Source organism: Acanthaster planci, linkage group LG19 (genome assembly GCF_054643075.1).
Source record: "Acanthaster planci isolate LZ-2023a linkage group LG19, COTS_SCS, whole genome shotgun sequence".
Classification (NCBI taxonomy): Eukaryota; Metazoa; Echinodermata; class Asteroidea; order Valvatida; family Acanthasteridae; genus Acanthaster; species Acanthaster planci.
The window spans coordinates 730,680-751,895 of record NC_141795.1 but is presented as its reverse complement, the minus strand read 5'-3'; the positions used below and the strand labels follow the sequence as shown (position 1 = coordinate 751,895).

The following is a 21,216-nucleotide window of genomic DNA, read 5'->3' as shown; positions in this document are numbered from 1 at the left end:
AACGGTGCACCACAGAATTTCAGCACACATCTCTCTTAAACGAAGTTTTGTATTCGGTCTGAAGGGCTAAATGGCTACATGATGAGTACGCAATTCTGTCCGACCTCTTTTCACTTTCTGATTGGGTCTCAGATGAAACATTGCAACGGTGAACCATGAAAAAATAAATGAAAAAGGATGTGAGTAAATCTCCTTTTTCAGTTGAGGTGGTGTACCGTTGCGGTTGTTATCACGTGCACACGTGCAGCATTTTCAAAGAGCGGGATGTACGCGCTCCCTATCCCGTTCGTAAAGTGACTTCGTCACAAAGGCGGACGTGCCACGACTTGCAGGCTCCCATTGGACGATCGCAGAAGCTGTGCGTCAACTTCGGGTTCCATAGCTCAGTGCAACTACTGGCGATCAGTGTATGTAACCCCTCGATCTCCATTATATCTGCTCCGAGCATGAATAAAAGAGGGCGTGTTTTGAAATGAAATCGACAGTCCTTTAGTACTCACGCACGGCATAGGTTCGCAAGTTTATGTGCGTTGACGCAGAGCACGCTGAGTGCGCGCAACGATTTTTAATAGAGTACCGAAGTGTGACGTCACTGTGAACCAGGGGCCGAGTTCGGGCGGCTTGTTCCCGTATGTTCACGAACAGCTCGATTTGTTGTTCGTGGGTCGGCCGCTCCAACGCCGGGAACAAACAACCGGTTATCGCTGGTAGTTAGTGACAAGCAACATGTAGCATTGCGGCGTCCATATAAGGTACGTTATTCGAGAGTTAATGTTTGGATGGGCTGAATTCTTTTCTATATACAGGAACATTCATTTCTATGTTACGGAAAATAATTAATGTCAATTTTGCAAAACTTCCCGTTGTCTATGGCTTTGGCCGTCTCTCTATTTTTTCCAGCTGTTCAAAAGTCCAAATCTCACGAGTTCTCCCGTGCCTTCCTGTAAAACCCTGACGAGGAGGTGGTGTGTTATCCTGTTCCGAGAACAGTGTTCTTGAGTCGTGTTCCCGCCGTTTGAGCGCGAGAACAAGAAACCTGTGTCAAGAACAGGCCGCCCGAACTCGACCAGAGAGTGCAGTGCAAACGGTACGCGCGCGTGTTGGTTCACGCGCTGGTTCGCGGGCTGGTCCGCGCGCTCGTGCCTTTTACGCACTAATTGTGCGTGTGACGTATTCACTTCGGTACTCTATTATACGAGCACGCCGAACGCGTGTTAGAACCCGGTTGGAAAACATATTGCCACCTGTCTTTCTTTCGCCGGTGAGGGTGCACTTCGGCTCAGGGCGGATAACGTTTCAATCACTCAGTATTTACACAGCACATTCTGTGCAGTAAGTTGAATGACTTTCTTATCTCCTTAATTAATATGAACAGCAAAACGCAGTATCTCTGAGATGGCCGACTGGTTAAGCTCGCGGTTATCAGATCGTTAGACGGGGGTTCGAATCCTAGACCTGACTTTTTATTTTCCCGACGCTTGCTGTCAGTCAGTTGCTATAAGAGACTCTAATTCACCCCCTCAAATACCAGCAGTACCTTAGCCTACTGGATAAGCTCTGCGGCTGGCACTGTCCGCGAAGTCCAGGTGAGCGCCTTAGTACAGGTTCGAGACGTTATGGCCCACTCGGCGGCCAGGGCTTAGGGGCTTGTCTCGTTTCCTCCCTTGCATGGTCGCTCGAACCCTTCTTGGGGTTAAATGGATGGGCAGGGAGGAAGTGCGTTGGGCCGGGAACCCCGAGATCCCAGAAGAGTCCTATATGGAAGCCGGTAACTGCGATTCGTAGCGAATTTCAGGAGTCCGTGCGCCTGAATGCTTGGTCAACACCGCATAACTTTTGGATTTTTCCCTCACCACATTTTTTTTTCATGTCCCTGGGCGCAGAACCCACAAGGCAATTTGCTATAGGATCGAATACAGTGAGCTAAAGGATTGTATGCTGATTTCTTTTAATCATTTCCGAACATTGCGACAGTTAAACCAATCCCAACCGTCTTGGGTCCATTTCCTCTCGGTGATCTCAGTAAAAAACTGTCGGGCGTACAATGTTTATTATCGGAGATTCAATAGAAAGAGATCCAGGAGTGGCACAGTCGGGCAGCATTCGCCTTCCTATTTTATTGATGGAAATACATTTTCATTTGTTATAACATCGAATTTTGTTGGCTTTCAACTGCAGAGTAATTTGATATTTTCAAAGAAAAATTCTCACAAAAAATACGTCCCATATCTTCTTGGGTTACCCCAAAAAGTTGCCACAAAAGTGTTGCATTTTGCCGCTCCTTTTCTTGAATGTGAATGTTTGATCCATCACTTACTCTAGTCAGACAGGTCTGCCCGAAAAATACCAGCAGGAAAATAACGAAATGAAAACGAAAGAATGGAACAATCCCTAGTTCCTGGAATTTCAACAACAGAAAACGACATCGAGATTGCAATGGATGTCAAATCAGTATTAGCTTTGGTTTTTACCCCTTGTCGCCTGAAAAGGCGCTTAGGTCATCCTTTCCCCCCCCCCACACACACACGGTAACCCACGTTAGACTTAATTTTGAACAGGCTGACTGAAACTTAATGTTGTCATTCAATTAATCCGTGCCTTATTGGCCACAAGTTTAATATCGGAATTCGGAGTTACAAAAATGGCATAGTCAAGTAGCTCCAGTTTCAAACTCAATACTTCCAAAATGTACCTGTTATTTCAAACAGGTTTGTATGGGTAGTTCAGTAACGCCCCCTGGGGGGATGAGGGCATAAAACCAGACCCCTCCCCTAAACACGACTGACATACAGGGAAATGTCAAAGTGATCATAATCTCACAAAACATGCAGTTTTACTATTTAGTTCCTGAATGCCACACACACTGGATACCTATGTAATATGTAACACAAAGCTTGAGGGCGCTATTTCAAATTAATGTGGGAGAAGCACAGTCGTAACAGGACGCATTTCACCAAATGGTTGGAATTCTGCGCTCAAGCTTGAAGTAATTTGTGAACCCTCGGGTTTTTTTACAATAAGACATGCCATAATCAAGAGGGATCATAGAAATACTTCTATAGATCCCGAATTTTGGACTGGTAGTTTCCAAGTCCGGATACTTCTTGTACAAAATTGCGGGCCCATTTTGGATAGAGGCGGGCGGCTACCTTCAGAGATGAGCGCATAGCCTTTCACATGGAACACAAAAACCTCAACCGGTTTTTAAAAAACTCCATTTTGAAAGTAGACGCAACGAAATTCGCAACGCTCGTCATTTACCCTCCTGAAGATACGCATACGCGGGACGCGTTTTGGACGCAATGTCCTATCCAGTCTATATACTGGAGATCAATGCATGCAACCCTATGTGCAGTGCCCGTGTACAGTGGGCATGGTTAAAACTGAAGTGACGTCACACTTACAAACCGGATAATAGGATAAGGCGGACTTTTTAGAGACAATCCTGGACAAATGTGGTTGGAACATGCCTCCCCCTGCCCCCTGTCAATGTTGCTTCTCATTGTGTAAGTTGGGCCGAATCTTGGTCCAATAAAATGAACGCAACATTGAATGGGGGAGAGGGGGGGTCTCTGCAACGCGCTTCCCACGAGGTGTTCCAACTATTTTGTCCAGGATTGTAGATTCCAAAAACTTTGATATCAGTGAATTAAGGTTTGCATCATGTGGTGTAAAGGTTTCTTTCTCATGCGCCTGAGGTTTCAGAATTGTTCAATAAGTGCCATAATGAGTCGATGTTACTGATCCCCAGTCTCGAGGAGTTTTGTTAATTCTATGGAAATCCAGATTTTCTTAAGAATTTGCATGTATAGTGCTGTCCTTGCCTTACTTTTTCTTGCAGTGACATCATTCTGTAGTTCATCCGTGTCTCCATGCCTGAAAAGACTACTTCAAACGGCTTCTCTGCTTGTATTGCCATTTTATGCATTGTTGATCCCGTAGGCACGGGTGTCGCTAGAGGGGGTGTCGGGGGATGTCATCCCCCATTAGTTTGTTTTGTCAGAAAAATCATGGTCTGTCGGCAAAATAAAAAACGTCAGGTAGGTGTCGGGCTAGGGAATCGGACTACAGTAAACTTTTGCGAGACGGTCCGTCGGCAAATTTCATGTGGCAACCCCCCCCCCCCATTCAAAATGGTCTAGCGACGCCCGTGCCTGTAGACCTACGACTTCTTCAAATTAGCTGTGCCTCGCCTGGGCTGCCGCTTGATAATTTTGACCAATCTCGCATCTGATTGCGAGTGTATCATAGCCTATGTGATAGAAACACGGAGGTCACCTATAGAGTCAAGGTCATCATGTTGCTTGGAGCCAGGGAATCCACTGTAATTCATTTCTCTTACACTTCGTAAAGTATTTAGTCGTGATCAAGCCAGTCACAAGCAAAGAATGGGTAATTCGGGTCATCCTTGTTTAACTCCAACGTTAACCTCAAAATTATCCAACCTCCATCCCGTAAAATGCATTCCCGGCTCTATATACACATCAATCTCTACAATGCGCTCTTCATCCAACATGAAGTTCTGTGGGATTCCGTACTGTCTCCATAGATTCCGTATATTTTCCTTCTCAACATCTCGTTCAGTTTTCAACATGTAAAGCTAACACAAAAATCGAAAGATTCCTCTTTTCCAGCATCCGTAGAGAATGCAAATGAAACTATAGGCCTACACATTTCAAGGTAGGGAAAGTAGGCAAACTAACCTCAATGAATTTGAAAAGCATCGTTTCATAATTGACAAGGCGGAGCCGGTTATGTCTTCGTTGGTTCCAAGGTAAGCGTCTCCATTCATGCAGTTTAGCACAAATCACAGAAACTCCCTTGAGGCCCCACGCCTTATCTCAAACGTACGCTTTGCCGTACATTGTTAATTTCCCGCGGTTTGTCGCGAAGAGTTTCGACAATGACGCCAAACGGGTAACAACTTCACCCTTGCCACTCAACTACGTAGGCCCACAAAGCATTATTAATTTTGGTATGCGCGATATTGATTCTGGAGGAATAAAACATTTTGTGTGTCTCCTGGGCAGTTGTTTGGAAATAAAAACTCCTCTTGTATATACATGTTGCTGGATAGGCTGGTACTGTAGTTGGAATACGTGGCAATTCAGCTGATTATGAATTCAGGGTGTCAAATCGCATTTAAGAAATAAATATTAAGGCATATATCAAATTCTAATCTCAAAATTAAACACAGTGTTAGTATGACATTTAATTCCTGTTATGAACTACTTCCTGCAACTACTTTTTTCGTTTATCCCACAGATCTCTCGCGCCGACATCTTTTTCTACGTCTCCATGGAATTCATGGCAGCGGTTCAGCAGGACTTCCCGGTCCAGGACGAGGTCAGGAAGTCCCCTAAACTGGCAGCCTTGATGGAACGTGTTGCCAAGGAACCTAATATCGCTGCCTATTTGGCTAAGCGTCCGCAAACGAAATGGTAAAATTGAGGGGGGGGGGAACCACGACAAAAAATCGCTCGGCTACTGGGGCGGAAGAGGCTTGTGGAGTAATTTTAGTTCGTGTTGATTTTGATTAGGAAGTGCTAACTTGCTACAGAACATGTACATGTATTGGAATCCTCAAGCAAGGTGACCTAGGGTACCAAATCGAATTTTCGGTTTATCCCATTTTTGAAACACTAATGGAAAAACATAGTCAGCACAAAAGCCATTGTCAAGGGTTAACTTGAAGTGATCTTTCTGATGATTACACACAGGACCATTCTCTGCATTTGTTAAATACACGTATTCCAACTTCAGGATTATTTGGCGATCTATAATTGTTCAAGGCAAAGCATAAAACAAGGATGTTTATGGTAACAAACCCCTAACAGCCACTACCACGATTGGAAGGGTGCTGCTTTACTGTCTTGGAAAATTCAAATGTACTTAAACTTTCTTCTTCTCGTATGTTTTTAGTGTGTCTGTGTTTTAGTTTGCAAGCAGGGCCCAAATTCACGGCACTGCTCACCGCAAGCGAAAAATCGGTGCTTACCGTGGCCAAAAAATCTGTGCTTACGGCCAACGCATTTTCAAGGGTTAGCGAGGAAGTCTGGCTTGTGCGCATGCATACATCCCGTAACTAAGGATTCTGTGCTAAGGTTAGCGCAGAATTTTTCTGCCAGCGCAGTTAGGCCAGAATGGAGATCGTAAGCGCAGAATTCTGTAGTAAGTAGCGCCATGAAATTGGGCTCAGTTATATTCGGGGAATGACATTAACACTGAAACAGACAGAGCTAGACTAGAAGTGGCGTAAATTTATAATGGAAACTGGGGGATAGGGAATTGGAGGGGGGAAAGGATTTGCCCGGCCATTGAAAGGCGGTTGGGGTGACACCATAATCATATGAATAGAAGTACTGTAAACCATCAGATGTCCAACCAACCTCCCTAATTAGTCACAAAAAGAAATGAAGTAAAAACACGTTTTTTCTTTCGATAAGCAATTGGCTTCTTTATTCACCTTCTGTACATTTCACAATGACCAGCTGTGCATACAGTGATTCACCTTTGACCCCAGTGTAACCCTAGTTGACCCACGCAGATGACCCTTGGGAGCGTAGCCTACGGTCTCGAGACCCATCGGCCGAAAATCAGCAACCTCATTACTGTATAGAAAAGCAGAGACAATAAAACTTAAATCAATAGGAGCAATTCACAAATGGCAAGCAACCAAGCACTTGCCTTCAAGAGGGAGGTTCAAATATCATGGTCGACTCCTGCGTGCATTATTCTGTCCTGCAGGTTATTATTGCATCTTCAAGGGCTAGCCTGACTGACTGCGCAGACACAATGTGAAGCCTCATCAATAAGCACACACAAAAAGCTTACCCCAAAACGTATCGGCCGACAATGAAAGGTCAGAAATTGGAACACCAGTTTTACGAGTGTGTAGCAAAACAAGCAGCCATGCAGGAAAAAGTAAAATATATGTACACATACACACATGTAACTACTGCCATTTTGATGCAGCAAACAGCACCCCCTTTTTCCATAAACAGCACCCTCTCTTGCCAGGACTTTTTTCTCTTTATGGATTTTGGAATATACCCATTTCTTTTGCGGTCTGAAAGCTTACAAATTTGCCCAGCTCCAATTAAATCAGAACAGTTGGCAGGTTTACATTACCTCTTGCAACCAAAACCCAGTAAGTCTTTGTTCATTACAATGAGCTGCTTTAGGCAAGTTAAGGTGCAAACTATTGTTCAACTACTGGTCAGTGGCTTTGTTATTATGCTCACCAACCATTTTGTGAAATCTTGTTGTCACTCAAATTTTACTGTTAACTTCAACTCTCACAGCATTCATGGTCAATGACATCCTGTTCATTTATTTCCATATGAATGGTTTCCTCAGCACTGATAAATAAAATCAGCTATTGATAACCAGCAGTGTCACAATGCCCCAAGGGCGGCCTGGTTCCCTGAGCAACGTTGGTCAAAGTATGGTTTATTATCGCCAACACTCCAATTTTGCCCTTAGTTGATCCAATTTTCCCAAGTAAACATTCTTCACAACACAACCCGAGTGTCAGTATCGTGCCTTGTTCTGAAAACAGATTTTGTCTCTGAAAGTTAAACTTCAATTCGGTATAACGGTTCAACTGTTTATCGATAGGCCATGTCAAAGATGCTACAATACTGCAAGGAGATCGCTATCTTCTGTAAATCTGTCTGGATGTGGGTTTTGATAAAACTGCGGATCGTCAATTCTTTGGCATGCTTTACAAATTGAGGTGGGTGAGCCTCGCTACCAGACAATTCAGACTCACCTTCTTGCCGGCGGACACCTTGCTCTTAGCTGTTCCCCGCACCTTCTTTTGTCTGTTCTTGCGTTCTTTGCGCTGCTTCCTGGAGGGGCGTTTCCGTTCATACAGGCCTTGCTGCAAACGAGAAAAAGAAAGTGCGACTGAGATAACCAATTAATTAAAACTGGTGAGGGGCAAATGCTAATGCAGCAAAAAAGCCACATCATTTCATTCAGAAAAAAAATTTCGCCCCTGGTTAAGTTTACCTGCTGCCCAGGTCACACTTTGTGTGAATGCATATATAGTACAAATTTAATTCTGTATCCTATTTACAGTGAACGTTATCAACGTTGACGTGTTCAATACTTGCCCATGATGTAACAAATATTGATCACACTTTGCCCATGCACATATTCTGAACCAGCCTGAAGGCTTTACAAAGAATGAGTTATGACTGATGACGGTGTAAGGTCCATTCCCAGCCGGGCTTTTAAACCCCCCCCCCATCTTTTCAAATGTGGAAGTAGAGAGGATGATCCTCCAGCTTAGATGTATCCACTCAGTCTTATTGATTTCTTTTTTGGCAAACAACATGCAAAGCGTTGCTTCATACATACAGCGTCATTAAAAAGACACCCAAAAGTAGTGTTTATTACACACAATCCTGTTGGATTGGCCATTTTTTATGGTTATAAATCACACCCAAGTCTGCAGACGACAGTTTTTTCGCACTGTACTTCTTTTACACAAATCTACCTGAAACCTTCTTGAAACTTCCAAAATCTAAAACGTTCAGGTGCAAGTACATTATTACAAAAAAGGTCAACTACACAGTATAGTATCAAATTCCTCCAAATAATGCCGATCTGGGTGTCAATTTTGATGGATTTCAAGAGTTCTGAATAAAAGGCCACATCTTTAACTTGGATACCTTTTAAAATCATATGAAACCCTGTAACAAGTTGCAACAGCCCTAACATTCCATGAAAACAGGTGAGTCCACAAACCTGCATCAATTTTTGTGCCATACCACAAACAATTGCCAAAAAAAAAATACGACAGCATTCGTTCACAGGGGCGAGAGATAAGGTAAGCCTAAGGTATTTGTATGAGAAAGTGTATTGATATGATGAAAATTAATTAAAGGCTTATTTTCGGTTTGCGTACAGCACACACTGGCTTGAACCCCCTCTGTAAGCATGGTGTAGGCAATGGCACCAACCCCCCCCCCTTTCATGCATACGGACTTTACGGTCGGCCCCAAAGTACACAACACATACAACATCCGGCAATTCTGAACACTGTCTTTCTCCAAGACAGCTTCTCTTAACCAAACATCATACCACGGTCGGGGCTGCTGTTATGAAATAATCTGTGTGAAATGGCTCGCCCCCTCAAGAATTATGGGCCCCGAGCTACAGAGGCTCCTCTGGTCGGAACTGCACTTGGCTAGTTCACAAACGAAATGCACGTGTTATGGTCATATCGCCACCAGTAACACTCCCAACCACTATGGCTCGTTTCCACTGATAAGGGAGTGCTTCTCCTCAAGGTGGATTACAGCCAAACTCATTAATAAGAGCACTAATAATACAAGATTCTGTCTATAAAAAGAAAATTTCTAGGTCCCAATTTTCGGTTGTCATTGTTTTCACTCCTGATAATACAAAGTTCCTGTTATGACAAGGTAATTTGCTAAGTTCGAAGGATCTCTTATTAACCCTAACTGCCAAGCATATTATTTGGCTTACAGTACTCAGTACTACAAAATACTAAGTAATAGCCTCAGCCTGAAGGACCCAGCACTACATATTACTACTTCTGGCTAGGTTACTTCCATTGTTACTCATACAGAGAACAATAAAGCCATGCATTCATAGTGCCAGAGCACTGTACGGTACATTGTGTTTTCTATTGTATTTTATGGCTTCAGAGAACAATACAGTCATGTCCTCTTACAAGTGTCAGCACTGATTACTACATTTTACTACAAGTAGTAATTTGTAGCATTATGTAGGGATTTCTCGGAATCCACGATTATTATGGTTATTTAACTTAGGCCAACTGCATGCATGCAGTCTTTTATTAGGCCCCAAAAATATTGTGCTTCCAATGACATGCCTCTTAAAAATAGGGTCGGTAGGTTGGAAATTTTTGGGGGGGGGTCAATTTTTTTTGTCCTGATTGAATGGCACGAACGGGGACGACAGCTTCCAAAATTATCTCAAAAAGTGATGAACACCTGTCTTAATCTATGTAAAATTTCTACAGGTGACAATTCACAAGAATTATGGGCAATTCACACAGTGTGACTCGAGCAATCATGACGGCAAACTGGCCAACAATATATCGCGTGGTAAGCGTGCCTGAAGCATCCAGACCAGTGGGCAAAAAACCTTGTACCACGGCAGGAGATTTGTTGAAAGACGCTGGCTTCAAGTACGAGCAAAACATACTCAAATTAACCTCATGAACACAGAAAACACACACATAAATAAGAGACCAAGTTCGATGAAGGAACTTACAGAAAATTCTTGCAACATCAATTTTTTTGACCTGTGGCTTTAGGGTTGCATGCATATATGGCCGATGTATAGTAGTTGACCAGAACGTACAGTACATGTATAGACTGGTTCTGGTTGTTACATTTCTTTGCATGGGCGCAGCGTGGCGGGAACCAGAGCAGCTTCATTTAATGCATTGAGCTGTGGGCACACGTTTTTCTCCACTGCGACAGCGTAACATTGGAAGTTTCTTTCAAAAAATTGCAAATGTAAGAACAAAAACATACAAAAACAAGCATTTTAACGTGTGAAAAAGCTATTGAAATATATTTTGACTGAAAAAGACATCAGCTTTTCTGGACTTGCCCAAACAGGCACACCTGGTTAGAATTTGAATTGCCCGGATGAAAATTTGATTGCCCCGGGCTATCGAACATGCGATTCATCGCGGCCTGAGTGGTTATGCTCTCTCTTCCTCAAATCTTCCAAACTTCTCCCATACCATCTGGAGTAACCTGAAAGATCCGAGTCCCACACATAATCAACATGGCCTCACTAAATGCATACGTGTACATACCCGTGCTAATCTGTACTTGGGCTCGTACTTCTTGGCAAAGTCCAGCGTGTCGTACACCAGGCCGAACCCTGTCGTCTTGCCCCCACCAAACTGGGTGCGGAAGCCGAAACAGAAGATGAAGTCCGGCGTGGTCTTGTAGACTTTGGCCAGCTGTTCCCGGATCTCGGTCTTGGGCACCGTCGCCTTGCCTGGATGGAGGACGTCCACAACCATCTGCTTGCGGTTCAGCAAGCGGTTTGTCATGAACTTCCGGGTTCGGACTGTTATTGCCGAGTCACCCTTAAAAGTGTGAAAAAGACAAACCAAAGAAAGACAAAGAATCAAAACAGGAGAGTTAACCTTTGCACCGTCTGACCTTGAATATGGGAGTTCCTAGCAACTTTATTTGCACAGATATTTAGCTAAATTTTTTCAATAACCTGGGATAGACCAATGGTAGGGACAGAAATGGGATTTTTGAAGTTGCTCTATAAGCTTTATGACTGTGTTGTGTTGAAAGAGGGGATAATTCTGAGCACATTGATACCAATATGTCTGTATTTGGTCGAGGCGTTGCTGAGATATGGCGATTTGAATTTTCTGAAAATGGGAATTTTTCGTTCTTTTTCTTAATGGAGATCATGGTTAAAGTAGAGCCACATTTTGTGTGTTTACAGCAGTAAACAAAATGATAAACAAATTGAGTCACAGAAAACATCTCTGTTGCTCATTTATTTTCAGCCGTTCTTTTTTGAATCAACAAAATTGTATGCACAGTGTATGTTGTACACATAAATCTATGTGTGGAATTTTGTTTACAAATAGGGTTGTCATGGAAACGCGGCTATTTACGTTTTTCCTCAATTGGTTGTAATGAGCCCCAATTTTACAGTTCAAACTTCATAATATCAATGAAAAATTGATGAATCACCCTGACTTGAAATTGGATTAAAATTGGGATTACGATTAATGAGTTATTTACGACAGCATTTGTTTACTAATTTATAGTGTAGTAAACAATGTAGTAAACAAATTGAAGCTTCCATATCTCCGGATATGAAAATGCTAAACGGATCCTGTTTTCACTATATTCCAATAGATTAACATCTCTTTCCAATTTTAAGGATTCATAACAATTCTAAAGGTAGATTATTGGAGAAGGTTGCCATAGAAACAGACAAAAAACTTTGTATAAAATAAGTTAATTTGCCGTATCTTTAGACATGAAAAGGCGAGAAAATTGCCATTTTCTTTATGTTAGCCATATTTTTCTGTTTCCAGTGTTTAGGTGGAATAAAAAAGTATGTTAGCCATACTTTTCTTTTTCCAATGTTTAGATGTACAGTATTACTGAAAAGTATGCTTAAGCCTAATACTGGCAGTAACCAGTTGCTATGGAAATGATTAATTCAGTTGAAATTTTCATGGTGATAGCAACAGCACAGTTTAAGAAATTTTAACTTCAGACCAGGGACCATTTTTAACAGTACATGTATGTACACAATGATATTGCATTTTTCTTGTCACATTAAACCCTCAACTGGATAAAACATTAGGAAGATAATAAAATCTTAAATCTAAAATCTGAAACAAGTCAAATTCTAGAATCTTTGAAGTTTGACATACTTTAACGTTTCTGTTTGGTTCAAATGAACCATCTATTTATTACCACACAGTAATTTAGAGCAGTTGGTTGCCCTGAAGTATGTATTAATACAGACAAAAGTTGGGGTAGCCAAGAGCATACATTAAGAGATTCAACACATTTTCTAAAACGAATGAGTTTTGTTTCACGTACATGTACATGTGTATTCAGGGCCATGAACTGTAACACAAAAGTAATGCATTGCTCTACGGATGACATGTAAATGAACAGTATGCATGTATTGAAATTGTTCACACATCCCATGCAATGAATACAGATAAAAAGGGACCTGTATTATGTAACGAGCAATAAAGTCATATTAAAACTATATATGCATGTACATGTACATGCAATACACGTGCATCTTGGTTCATTTTGAGTTTAGTTTCAAATCCAATCACATTTATTTTATAATCCTAACTTCATCTCACATTCTTACTTCTGGCTTGTTTTTGAAAGGAAAACACGGTTAATTCTTCAAAGTTGCTGGAAAGTAAGTCAGCTTTCTAAGCACCAGTTGTGGTTTCATCCGTTTAACAAACTGTAAGAAGTTAACTACTGGTAGGTGAACCAGTTCCTTGCATGATTTTAATAATACAGTTTGTCTGATTTTCTCTGATATAGCTTAGTTTTCTTATTGCTGACACTTAAGAACATTAAGGCAAGAATGAAGTTTACAGAAGTCCTAGAAAGAACAATTTCTTTATGTACAAGTAGGTCTACTTCGAGGATATAGGTATCCATTATGTCCTACGATCAGAAATTGAAAATGAGGAGTGAATGAAGACCCTTTTCAACATACAGGAACAATGGTGATAAGAACAGATTCAGATGCTATTTAATATTGAACACATTGAAATGCATTATTTTCTCTTTATGTAGTTACGAGTGGATTAGGAGGGAACAATTTCCAAGTTGCCATCTCTGTAATCCTCAACAAGTTTGTATGAGTACACAGCTTCATCGTCATCTTATGTGATGTTGAACCAGTGAGGAAACCCAGGAACCTGACTAATGACTTCACCCGTGTACATCTGTCTCTCCCCATCCCCAGAAGCAAAGTAGTGGCTGACAGTTTTACCGACTAGCAATGGAATTGTTACATTCATGTCATCACGTGTGGTTGTTTGAACTGACTCCCCATCGGCTAAAGAAGTTGCTGCATCAATAAACAAATTGTTTACACAATGCTGAAATTGTTTCTGCCATTGGGGCATTTCATATGACAAACATCCACCATACAAATGACCACGTCTTTTTCTCGAAGATTTTTAGATGTAGAGCTCCACTTATTTAAAAAACTTCGAAGAAATTTTTCAAAATTTCAGTTTTCATCCAAAATATAAAGTAAAAAAAAAAACTTGGACAGAACACTCAGATATGAAAAACATAATTTTAACTTAAATGAGTCGGTGTAATTTTTTTAAATACATTAAAGTTAACAATAAAAACTTTGAAATAAATATTGTTAAGTCTTTTGTCCTTCCTATTCAGCCTTTCTTTATTGGAAGTCTCATAAAATTCCAGGTTCATTCATCATTTCACCCATGGTGTGCATGTCGACAGTCATTTCATATTCCAAAAAAAAATTAACATCGACATATTCATGTATAGATGTAAGAGCTGATAAATGTTGGTTTCAAAGTCATTTCCCCAAACAAATCTTCATCAAAAATGATGTTACACAAAATGCAAAGGTGCGTGAAAAAAGCTCCACGCTGCGCGCTGTACGAAACAACGCGGCTACACCACCGCGCACACACGATTGTTGACAGACCGTGCGACGCGTTGGTCCCATGGCGGTCACTCGGCGTGTTACGCTAACTTATTTCGCTCGGCGGTCAAATGCGCTCACAGTCTTTTATACAAATCCAAATGATTAAGGGTATTTATAACCTGAAAATTTCAAAAATGGACACTAGTTTCTTGTATATACGACAGAAATGCTCCAAAATCGCTTGTAGAAGAACCAACCTCCTTTTCACGGCCGTATTTCGAAGAAAAATCGGGCGAACTTCGCCAAAACTTCGACGAGGTGCTGACGGAAGTCGTCAGCTTGCCGTGTGTGAAAAACGAAGCGATTTCAGAATGGTGCTGTGTGGAAGAACCGGTTCAAACCGGAGAGTTCCGGTTTGGAGACGCGAAACCAAACTTTTGTACACAAAACTGTACGTGCGCAGATGATGTGCGCAGTAGACCGTTGCGGTCCCTACCAATGGTGTCTCGCATGCCGCATTAAACAGTTTGTTTTAATTACATATGAATATAGGCTGGCTGTCTCTATAAAACAAAACATCAGGTACACCATCTGTGAAAAAGAACAACCAACGCTCTGACATACAAGTTCACCAGTTCCTTTTGGACAAATTTCACTGATTGGAGAGTAACTTATCTGCATGAGTAAAAACAGCGTTTAATTGGTTCAAAATTATGGAGGAGTAGGTCTGTTAGACTGAACGGCACTGCACATAACTCGCCATGTTTGTGCCTGTCAACAAGACAGTCTCTTCACATTGACAAATTATGGTAAGAAAGTCACACTTTTCTCCCAGTGTAACCAAACCAAAAGACACTGCCCGAGTAATACTCTGTCAGCGCTGATCTTCCAAAACCAGGGGGTACCCAATTCACAACCCTCATCGCAAACTGCATTCAAACCCTCCCTGCCCGAGCATTATAGAAAACCGTAGATTTTTGTTTCTTTTGATTAAAATCGGCGACAAAAATTGACAGTACGAAACCCTAAATCATCTTCTTCAGGTACATTTGCTTTTTGATCCTAAAAGGTGTTTGATTAAGTTGATGTTCCGGGATAATTTTGTCCCCTTTTCCTCACCATGTTGGTAACGGTAATGGCTGCCTGGAAAGAGACTCTTCAGTGGTAATCGTTATATTTTTTTCAGTGTGTGCTATACAGCGAATATGCTGCGTCAATTCCTACGCGGGTACCAGTTAATGAGCCCTCTAATACGGTGGCGCAGATCAGCCATTGCGGTAATAAAGGGTGGGATAATTGAGAGCACCTATTCTATTTTTCCAAAGTGGTTTGATGGACAGTATGGCATCATTTTGGACTTAATAATGAAATCTCAGTGGCCTAATGATTATTTCCAGTATCCTTTTTTATAATGGGTGCGTTCGATTAGCTTCCCTGAACACACCAGTGTTATACTCAAGGGAAGTCTCAAAATGAGGCACAGTGTGTTTTCAAAGGCATTCTGGGAAAAAGGTCAAGTCCCCGCCTCGTTCCATCATGTACGTCCATGCTCGAACAGTCCACCCGTGACGTCATTACACTCGGGCAGTCTCCAGAGACCCGCTCGCCAGCTGGGGTAGTGGTGGCTGACACCAGGGCACGCACGAAGATCACGTGATGGCTAAACGAACGCTCTCGTGTAAGTTTGTCTTACACGTGTAAGCTAAGCGAACGCACCCATTGTAACGAGGGGCAGTGCAGTGGATCTGGAGACGCGGGGTCATTTAAAAATAGCCCTTTGAAATTTCGCTGTAGCGCCAGGCCTACATAAACAGGCATAACAAAAGATGGAGAAGAATTTCCATTCATAATTGTTCGTGTGCTATTGAGTTGGTGCATGGAACAAGGTCAGTTGCTGCTTGCTTAAACTATGTGCATGTCAGGTTCACGCGTTACAAAACCCAGCTAAGTTCTCTTAACTCTCCACGGAGGCCTAGGTAAGTTGCACCTCTGATCTTTCACTTAATAGGGCTAGTCCTACACTTGAGAAGACGGGTAACGTTAAGATTCTCTGAGCTAATTAGTTCCCAAAACTTGCTTGCTAGAGTACTGCTAACTGTCGTCAGTTCTGAGTAATTTTTCTAAACCGTGAATTTGCCATTTGGGAGCCAGGGACAATGCAGGACTACAGCGCACGTGCGTTACGGGTCTGTGAGCGATGCCCTCATTCGTTTAAAATGTTAAAAGATTTGAGTTTAAAGCCCGCCAAAATACATGAATTAAATATAATATGAAATACAGAATGACAAGGATTTTCATTTCATTTATAAATTTCTGTGGGTAAAAGTTACAAACAAACACACGTAGAAAAGTTGATAGTTAAGCAACACCACTGCATGATTGCAAAAAAAGTTGCTCTCGTAGGTGCCACTTAAACCACGCAAAAACAAATGCATGTATATTGCACAAGAAAAACAGGCATATAAAGAAATATATGACGCGACAAAAGAAATGGTAAACAAGATTGTAACTTAATCAGTAGGCAACAAGTTAAAAAGTATTAACGTAGAGAAAGGAGCAACCCACAAAGAAATCTGTGGAAAGCAATTTCAATCCAAGGCGTGGGTTGTCAATGAGTTGGGCGTGTATAAAATGGCTTTTCTTTATAGGTATTAGTATTCTTTAAACAGTTCGGTTTTTCTCGTTTTTTTCTTCTGTTATTGTTTTCTCTTTGTCTTGCATATTGTTCTCAAGCTTGGAACAATTTCAGTTACACAGACTGTTTAGAAATAGTAGTAGGTACGTGCTGACTATGGGCTTTGAGCTATTTTTTATAGCAACAGATAGGCTCCTTGGTCGGGACTGAACTTCGCTGGTTCACGAACGACTAGGAACTGCACTCGTCAGGGTCGCATCGCTATCAACAAAATGGACACTCTCGACCAGGAGGGGCATCCAAGGCTTGACTTCATACTTTGAGGCGGTGGCCACCTGCCATACATTATAATGAGCCAGACAACTTCGAACTTACGTGCGCTGTATACGAAATAAGTTAAAATGAAATTTAAGAGAAACTACATGTACATTTGTTTTTTGATTAGCGTTTTGCAAAACGAGAAACGATCTCTTTTTCCTTCTCCACTTTTTGCGTTTTCAAATGGATAACCGACATGACTCATTTACGATGTTCCACTCTCTTTTCAAATTGAAAAACGGAAAATAAGTTGTTTTTCCGTTTATGTTTTCATTTTCAAATCGTAAAACGAATAAACGAAACGTACACGGGACGTCCTGGTTCAATTTGGTTCTCACAGTCAAGTCTTTCCTGAAACCGTGTCCATTTCATCAGTCAAAGTCACCGAGTTAAAGCGATTTTTCCTTGCAGAAACTTAATCGGAACCGACCTGAGCATGCCTTCGTACAAGCTTCTGTACTTTGATACCCGTGGTCGGGCTGAGGCCACACGGATGCTGTTTGCTTTGGCAAAACAGGAATTTGAAGACGTAAGAATTACGAAGGAGGAATGGCCTAAGATTAAACCGAGTAAGTTGAACCAAATACAATCCGAGAGGACGCCGCAAGTTTTGAAGAAACTGGTTTCTCTGTTTGTAGTAAGACAATAAAGTTCGTGCACGTGGTTACACTTGATCTGGTTACACTGACAAGATTTCATGGTGGGTCTTACTCTGATAAAGACAGCTCATGAGAATGACATAAACGTGATCTTGCTCGTGTGTAGTTGCCGAACTACTGCATCCCGTCAGAATGAAGATCAAAACCCAGTCTTTTAATGGAAACTCGTAAACCTGTGAAAAGAAGTATCTTCTGTCGTTGGAGAACTTCCAGTTTCGATCTAAAGTTATTCTCTTCCATTCCAGCCACTCCTCAGGGCCACATTCCGGTGTTGGTGGTTGATGGTAAAGAACTTCCTCAGAGCGCTGCTATCGAATCATTTGTCGCCAGGGAGTTTGGTATGTCTCAGAGTTTAGAGTTGTTTTAGCTGCAAGTCGTTGGTCGTAGTCCTCTGCATGATTGAAAGGTGGATTCAGAACTAAATTTTCGACGCCAAATTTATTTTGGAGGAGAAGGCACAAAGAGGGTAATGCAACCTTTTAATGGGAGGAGCTAAAATTTGGTGCTTTTCACGCGTTGTTTTTCAGGAAGGGGTATAACACAGCCCACAACATCGCATATTCTCATTATTTTTCAAACTAAAATTTGCTGGGATGGCAGGCATGCCCCCCCGCGGATCAGCCAATGGTGTTATTTAAAGTATGTGTCTCTAGGTCCAGAGAAGGTCTATCCATCGTCACGAATTTCTCTTAGACAGTTTGGTTGATTCCTAGGCATGAAAGTAGACTTATTTTTTCCTAACTTTCCCTTATTTGGTATTCATAGGGTTGTATGGCTCCAACAACTGGGAGGCAGCCCAAATTGACGTTGTTCTGGAAACACTCAAAGACGTGATCGATCCTATGATCATGCCAGTTATGTTCGAGCGAGACCAGGCCAAGCAGGTAAGGTGGTAGCCTTTTATAAATTAAACAAAGCATGCTACATACTGTGCGATAAACAAGTAAGAAAAACAACATTATAGTGCTTCTTCAAAACTTCCACTTTTACAGATTTTTGGCCCAAAACTATACCACATCCACCGTATCAAATAAGCCTTTAGCCTGAGTGGATATAATTTGACGAGTTCGTTTCATTCATGTTTCTATCTTCAGGCTGAAAACGCCAAGAATTACTATGAGAATGTCGCGCCCCATCATTTAACGAACCTTGAGAACCTCCTTAAAAAGAACAAGGATGGGAATGGATACTTCATGGGTGATAAGGTAACATTCAAAATGCCATCAGATTCACCGAGTTTATGTCCAGATAGGACCCTTACCCTTCTCTTTCTTTTCCATCGTATTGCCCCTCAAAGAACCGTTTGTCTTTTAAAATAGAAAAACGAAAGACCCTAGGATAAGACAAAAAAGACCGTGGTTATCAACACAGATAGGCAATATTCGGCTTTATAAATAGTCCTAACAATTGATGCAATTTCAGTAAGCATTTAGAACTCTTCCAAATTCTTCCCTTTGAATCAAAGGTTACTTTCATTTCCATTTATCGTTTTCTTTCCTTTTTTCCCCATTTTTTATTGGGGGGCGGATGCGTTTTGATCAGGCGTCTTTGGCTGATATCATCTTCTTCGTCACCATGGGGTGGTTCGAGACGCCACCCTTCGCCAACAAAGGCCTGGAACACTACCCTAAGCTAGTCGCGCTGAGAGATCGCCTGGCGACCAATGACCTCGCGAAGTATCTCGCAGAGCGCCCTCAAGTCTACTGGATCTACGATTGAACGATCAGAAGAGAGGCACAGGAAGATTTCCTCAGTTCTCCAAGAAGATCTCATCATGATAATCCTACCTTAGCCTAAATATACATACATGTATCTATTGTCCGTTATCATGGCCACTTCTCAAATTCAATGCTGCGTGCCACATAATCTTACGTGTTACAGTTGAACCTCGTTAATGAGAGGACTGTTTATACAAGATTCTGTTTATAGCAAGGAAGATGTTAGATCCCAATCCTTTGTTTTTCATTCTCTTAATTCCTGATAATACATGGTTTCTGTTATAACAAGGTAATTTGCCAAGTTCGTAGGACCTCTTATTAACAAGGTTCGACTGTATATTGCACATTGGAGAAAAGTGCCTTTTCAAGGACAGCTTGACCTCAAATAGTTAGTATTTGTACAACGCAGGAATATGCATAAACTGCAGTTGTAAGGATAAGATGTGGTGGGGCAAAATCCGCCTGTAAGGTTTAAGACCATTAAACTGGCTTCCACGGTTCAATTTATTTTGATGCAAACCATCAAAATGCACCTTGGTGCCTCGGTTAACCTTATTTTCAACCTTATTTCACTGTTTCAAAGGATAAGTTGCTGCTTTTTTACTTTCTATGCTAATGAGTATTTTCAAATTCATGAGCAAAACTGTGATGTCATCCCAGGAAGAAAGCCTAAATGTTGTAATGGTTTGTACGCAAAGAGTCCTGATGCGCATTTGTAGATTTTGCTGGACTAACTTTTTTCTTCGTTGCTGATTTATTGTTTTTTATGTGCATAGCATGCAATATGTGAGTAACAGTGTTTCTTCAAGGAAATGTTTTCAGAAAGTAAATTCCGGGTTCACAATTTTAATAGAAAAACCCATGCAATGAACTTTGTTTTCCCTGGATGACATCACAGCAACAGCGCCCTCCGTCGTCCAGGAAAGCACGAATAATTTTAAGTGTTTCAAAAAGTGCACTTTTCAGTGCATTTAACCAAATGTGAGTGTAAACGAGTGTTAATACATTGGAGAAGAGTACAAAGTTGCAGAAATTCACTGCGGCTGCCCTTTAATGCAAAAAACATTCTGCAAGTTAACATAGCAGTTGTACTGAAATAATTCCCCGAAACGGTCTGCATTGTAAATGCATATATTTTATGTGCAGATATCATTATTCTTTTTGAGGGGAAACAGGCGAATTTTTGTTATTCCATGAGAAATTTATTTGTAATTTACTAATTTTAATTTTCAATTGAAGCGGGCATGATTTCCAGCATAGAATGTCACCGTAATGAAACTACACGTTTCGAGTTCGACGTTGTTTGACTCGTCCTTTTGGTTAAGTTGCTTTTCAGGAGATGAGGATACAAACGAAATTTAATTACAATCATGAAAAAGTGTCTGTGTTGATTACGGCTGTGTTGTTTGTGCGGGTTTCATCTTATTCCGAATGATTTTTACAGCTTTCGCGGAAGAGGTTAAGCGGCCAGTCAGGCTACATTAGTGCGTGCAGAATTAACCAGTACATTAAAGACGGTGGGTTATCATACCAGCAACAAACATGGCGCGTTGATCATTCCATTGCGTCTGTATAACGTTGCAGGCAATATGTCACACCTCATTAAGAACATGCATGGGGCAGGGAAGAATATACTCGCTGATGGTCCTATCATTATACTTATTCCACTCGTAGCCTCGCGTTCGGTAAAATAATTCGTAACATAATTGAAAAC

The 21,216-nt window shown here is 41.4% G+C and overlaps 2 protein-coding genes across 2 annotated transcripts; one reads left to right on the top strand and one right to left on the bottom strand.

The window, feature by feature from the left end:
• Positions 1 to 6,429: 6,429 nt before the first annotated feature.
• rps24 (ribosomal protein S24) lies at positions 6,430 to 15,401 on the bottom strand. The gene is made up of 4 exons (XM_022223962.2): positions 15,292 to 15,401; positions 10,832 to 11,110; positions 7,775 to 7,885; positions 6,430 to 6,611 (listed from the first exon to the last, which is right to left on the bottom strand). Exons 1-4 carry the CDS (start codon positions 15,292 to 15,294, stop codon positions 6,609 to 6,611), a joined length of 396 nt encoding a protein of 131 aa, XP_022079654.2. The 5' UTR covers positions 15,295 to 15,401; the 3' UTR covers positions 6,430 to 6,608.
• A 504-nt stretch (positions 15,402 to 15,905) lies between these two features.
• On the top strand, positions 15,906 to 20,885 carry LOC110981211 (S-crystallin SL11-like). Its single transcript, XM_022239009.2, has 6 exons — positions 15,906 to 16,148; positions 17,537 to 17,694; positions 18,030 to 18,122; positions 18,550 to 18,668; positions 18,879 to 18,989; positions 19,327 to 20,885. The coding sequence occupies exons 2-6, from the start codon at positions 17,562 to 17,564 to the stop codon at positions 19,501 to 19,503; spliced, it is 633 nt and encodes a 210-aa protein (XP_022094701.1). The 5' UTR covers positions 15,906 to 16,148; positions 17,537 to 17,561; the 3' UTR covers positions 19,504 to 20,885.
• Positions 20,886 to 21,216: the final 331 nt, after the last annotated feature.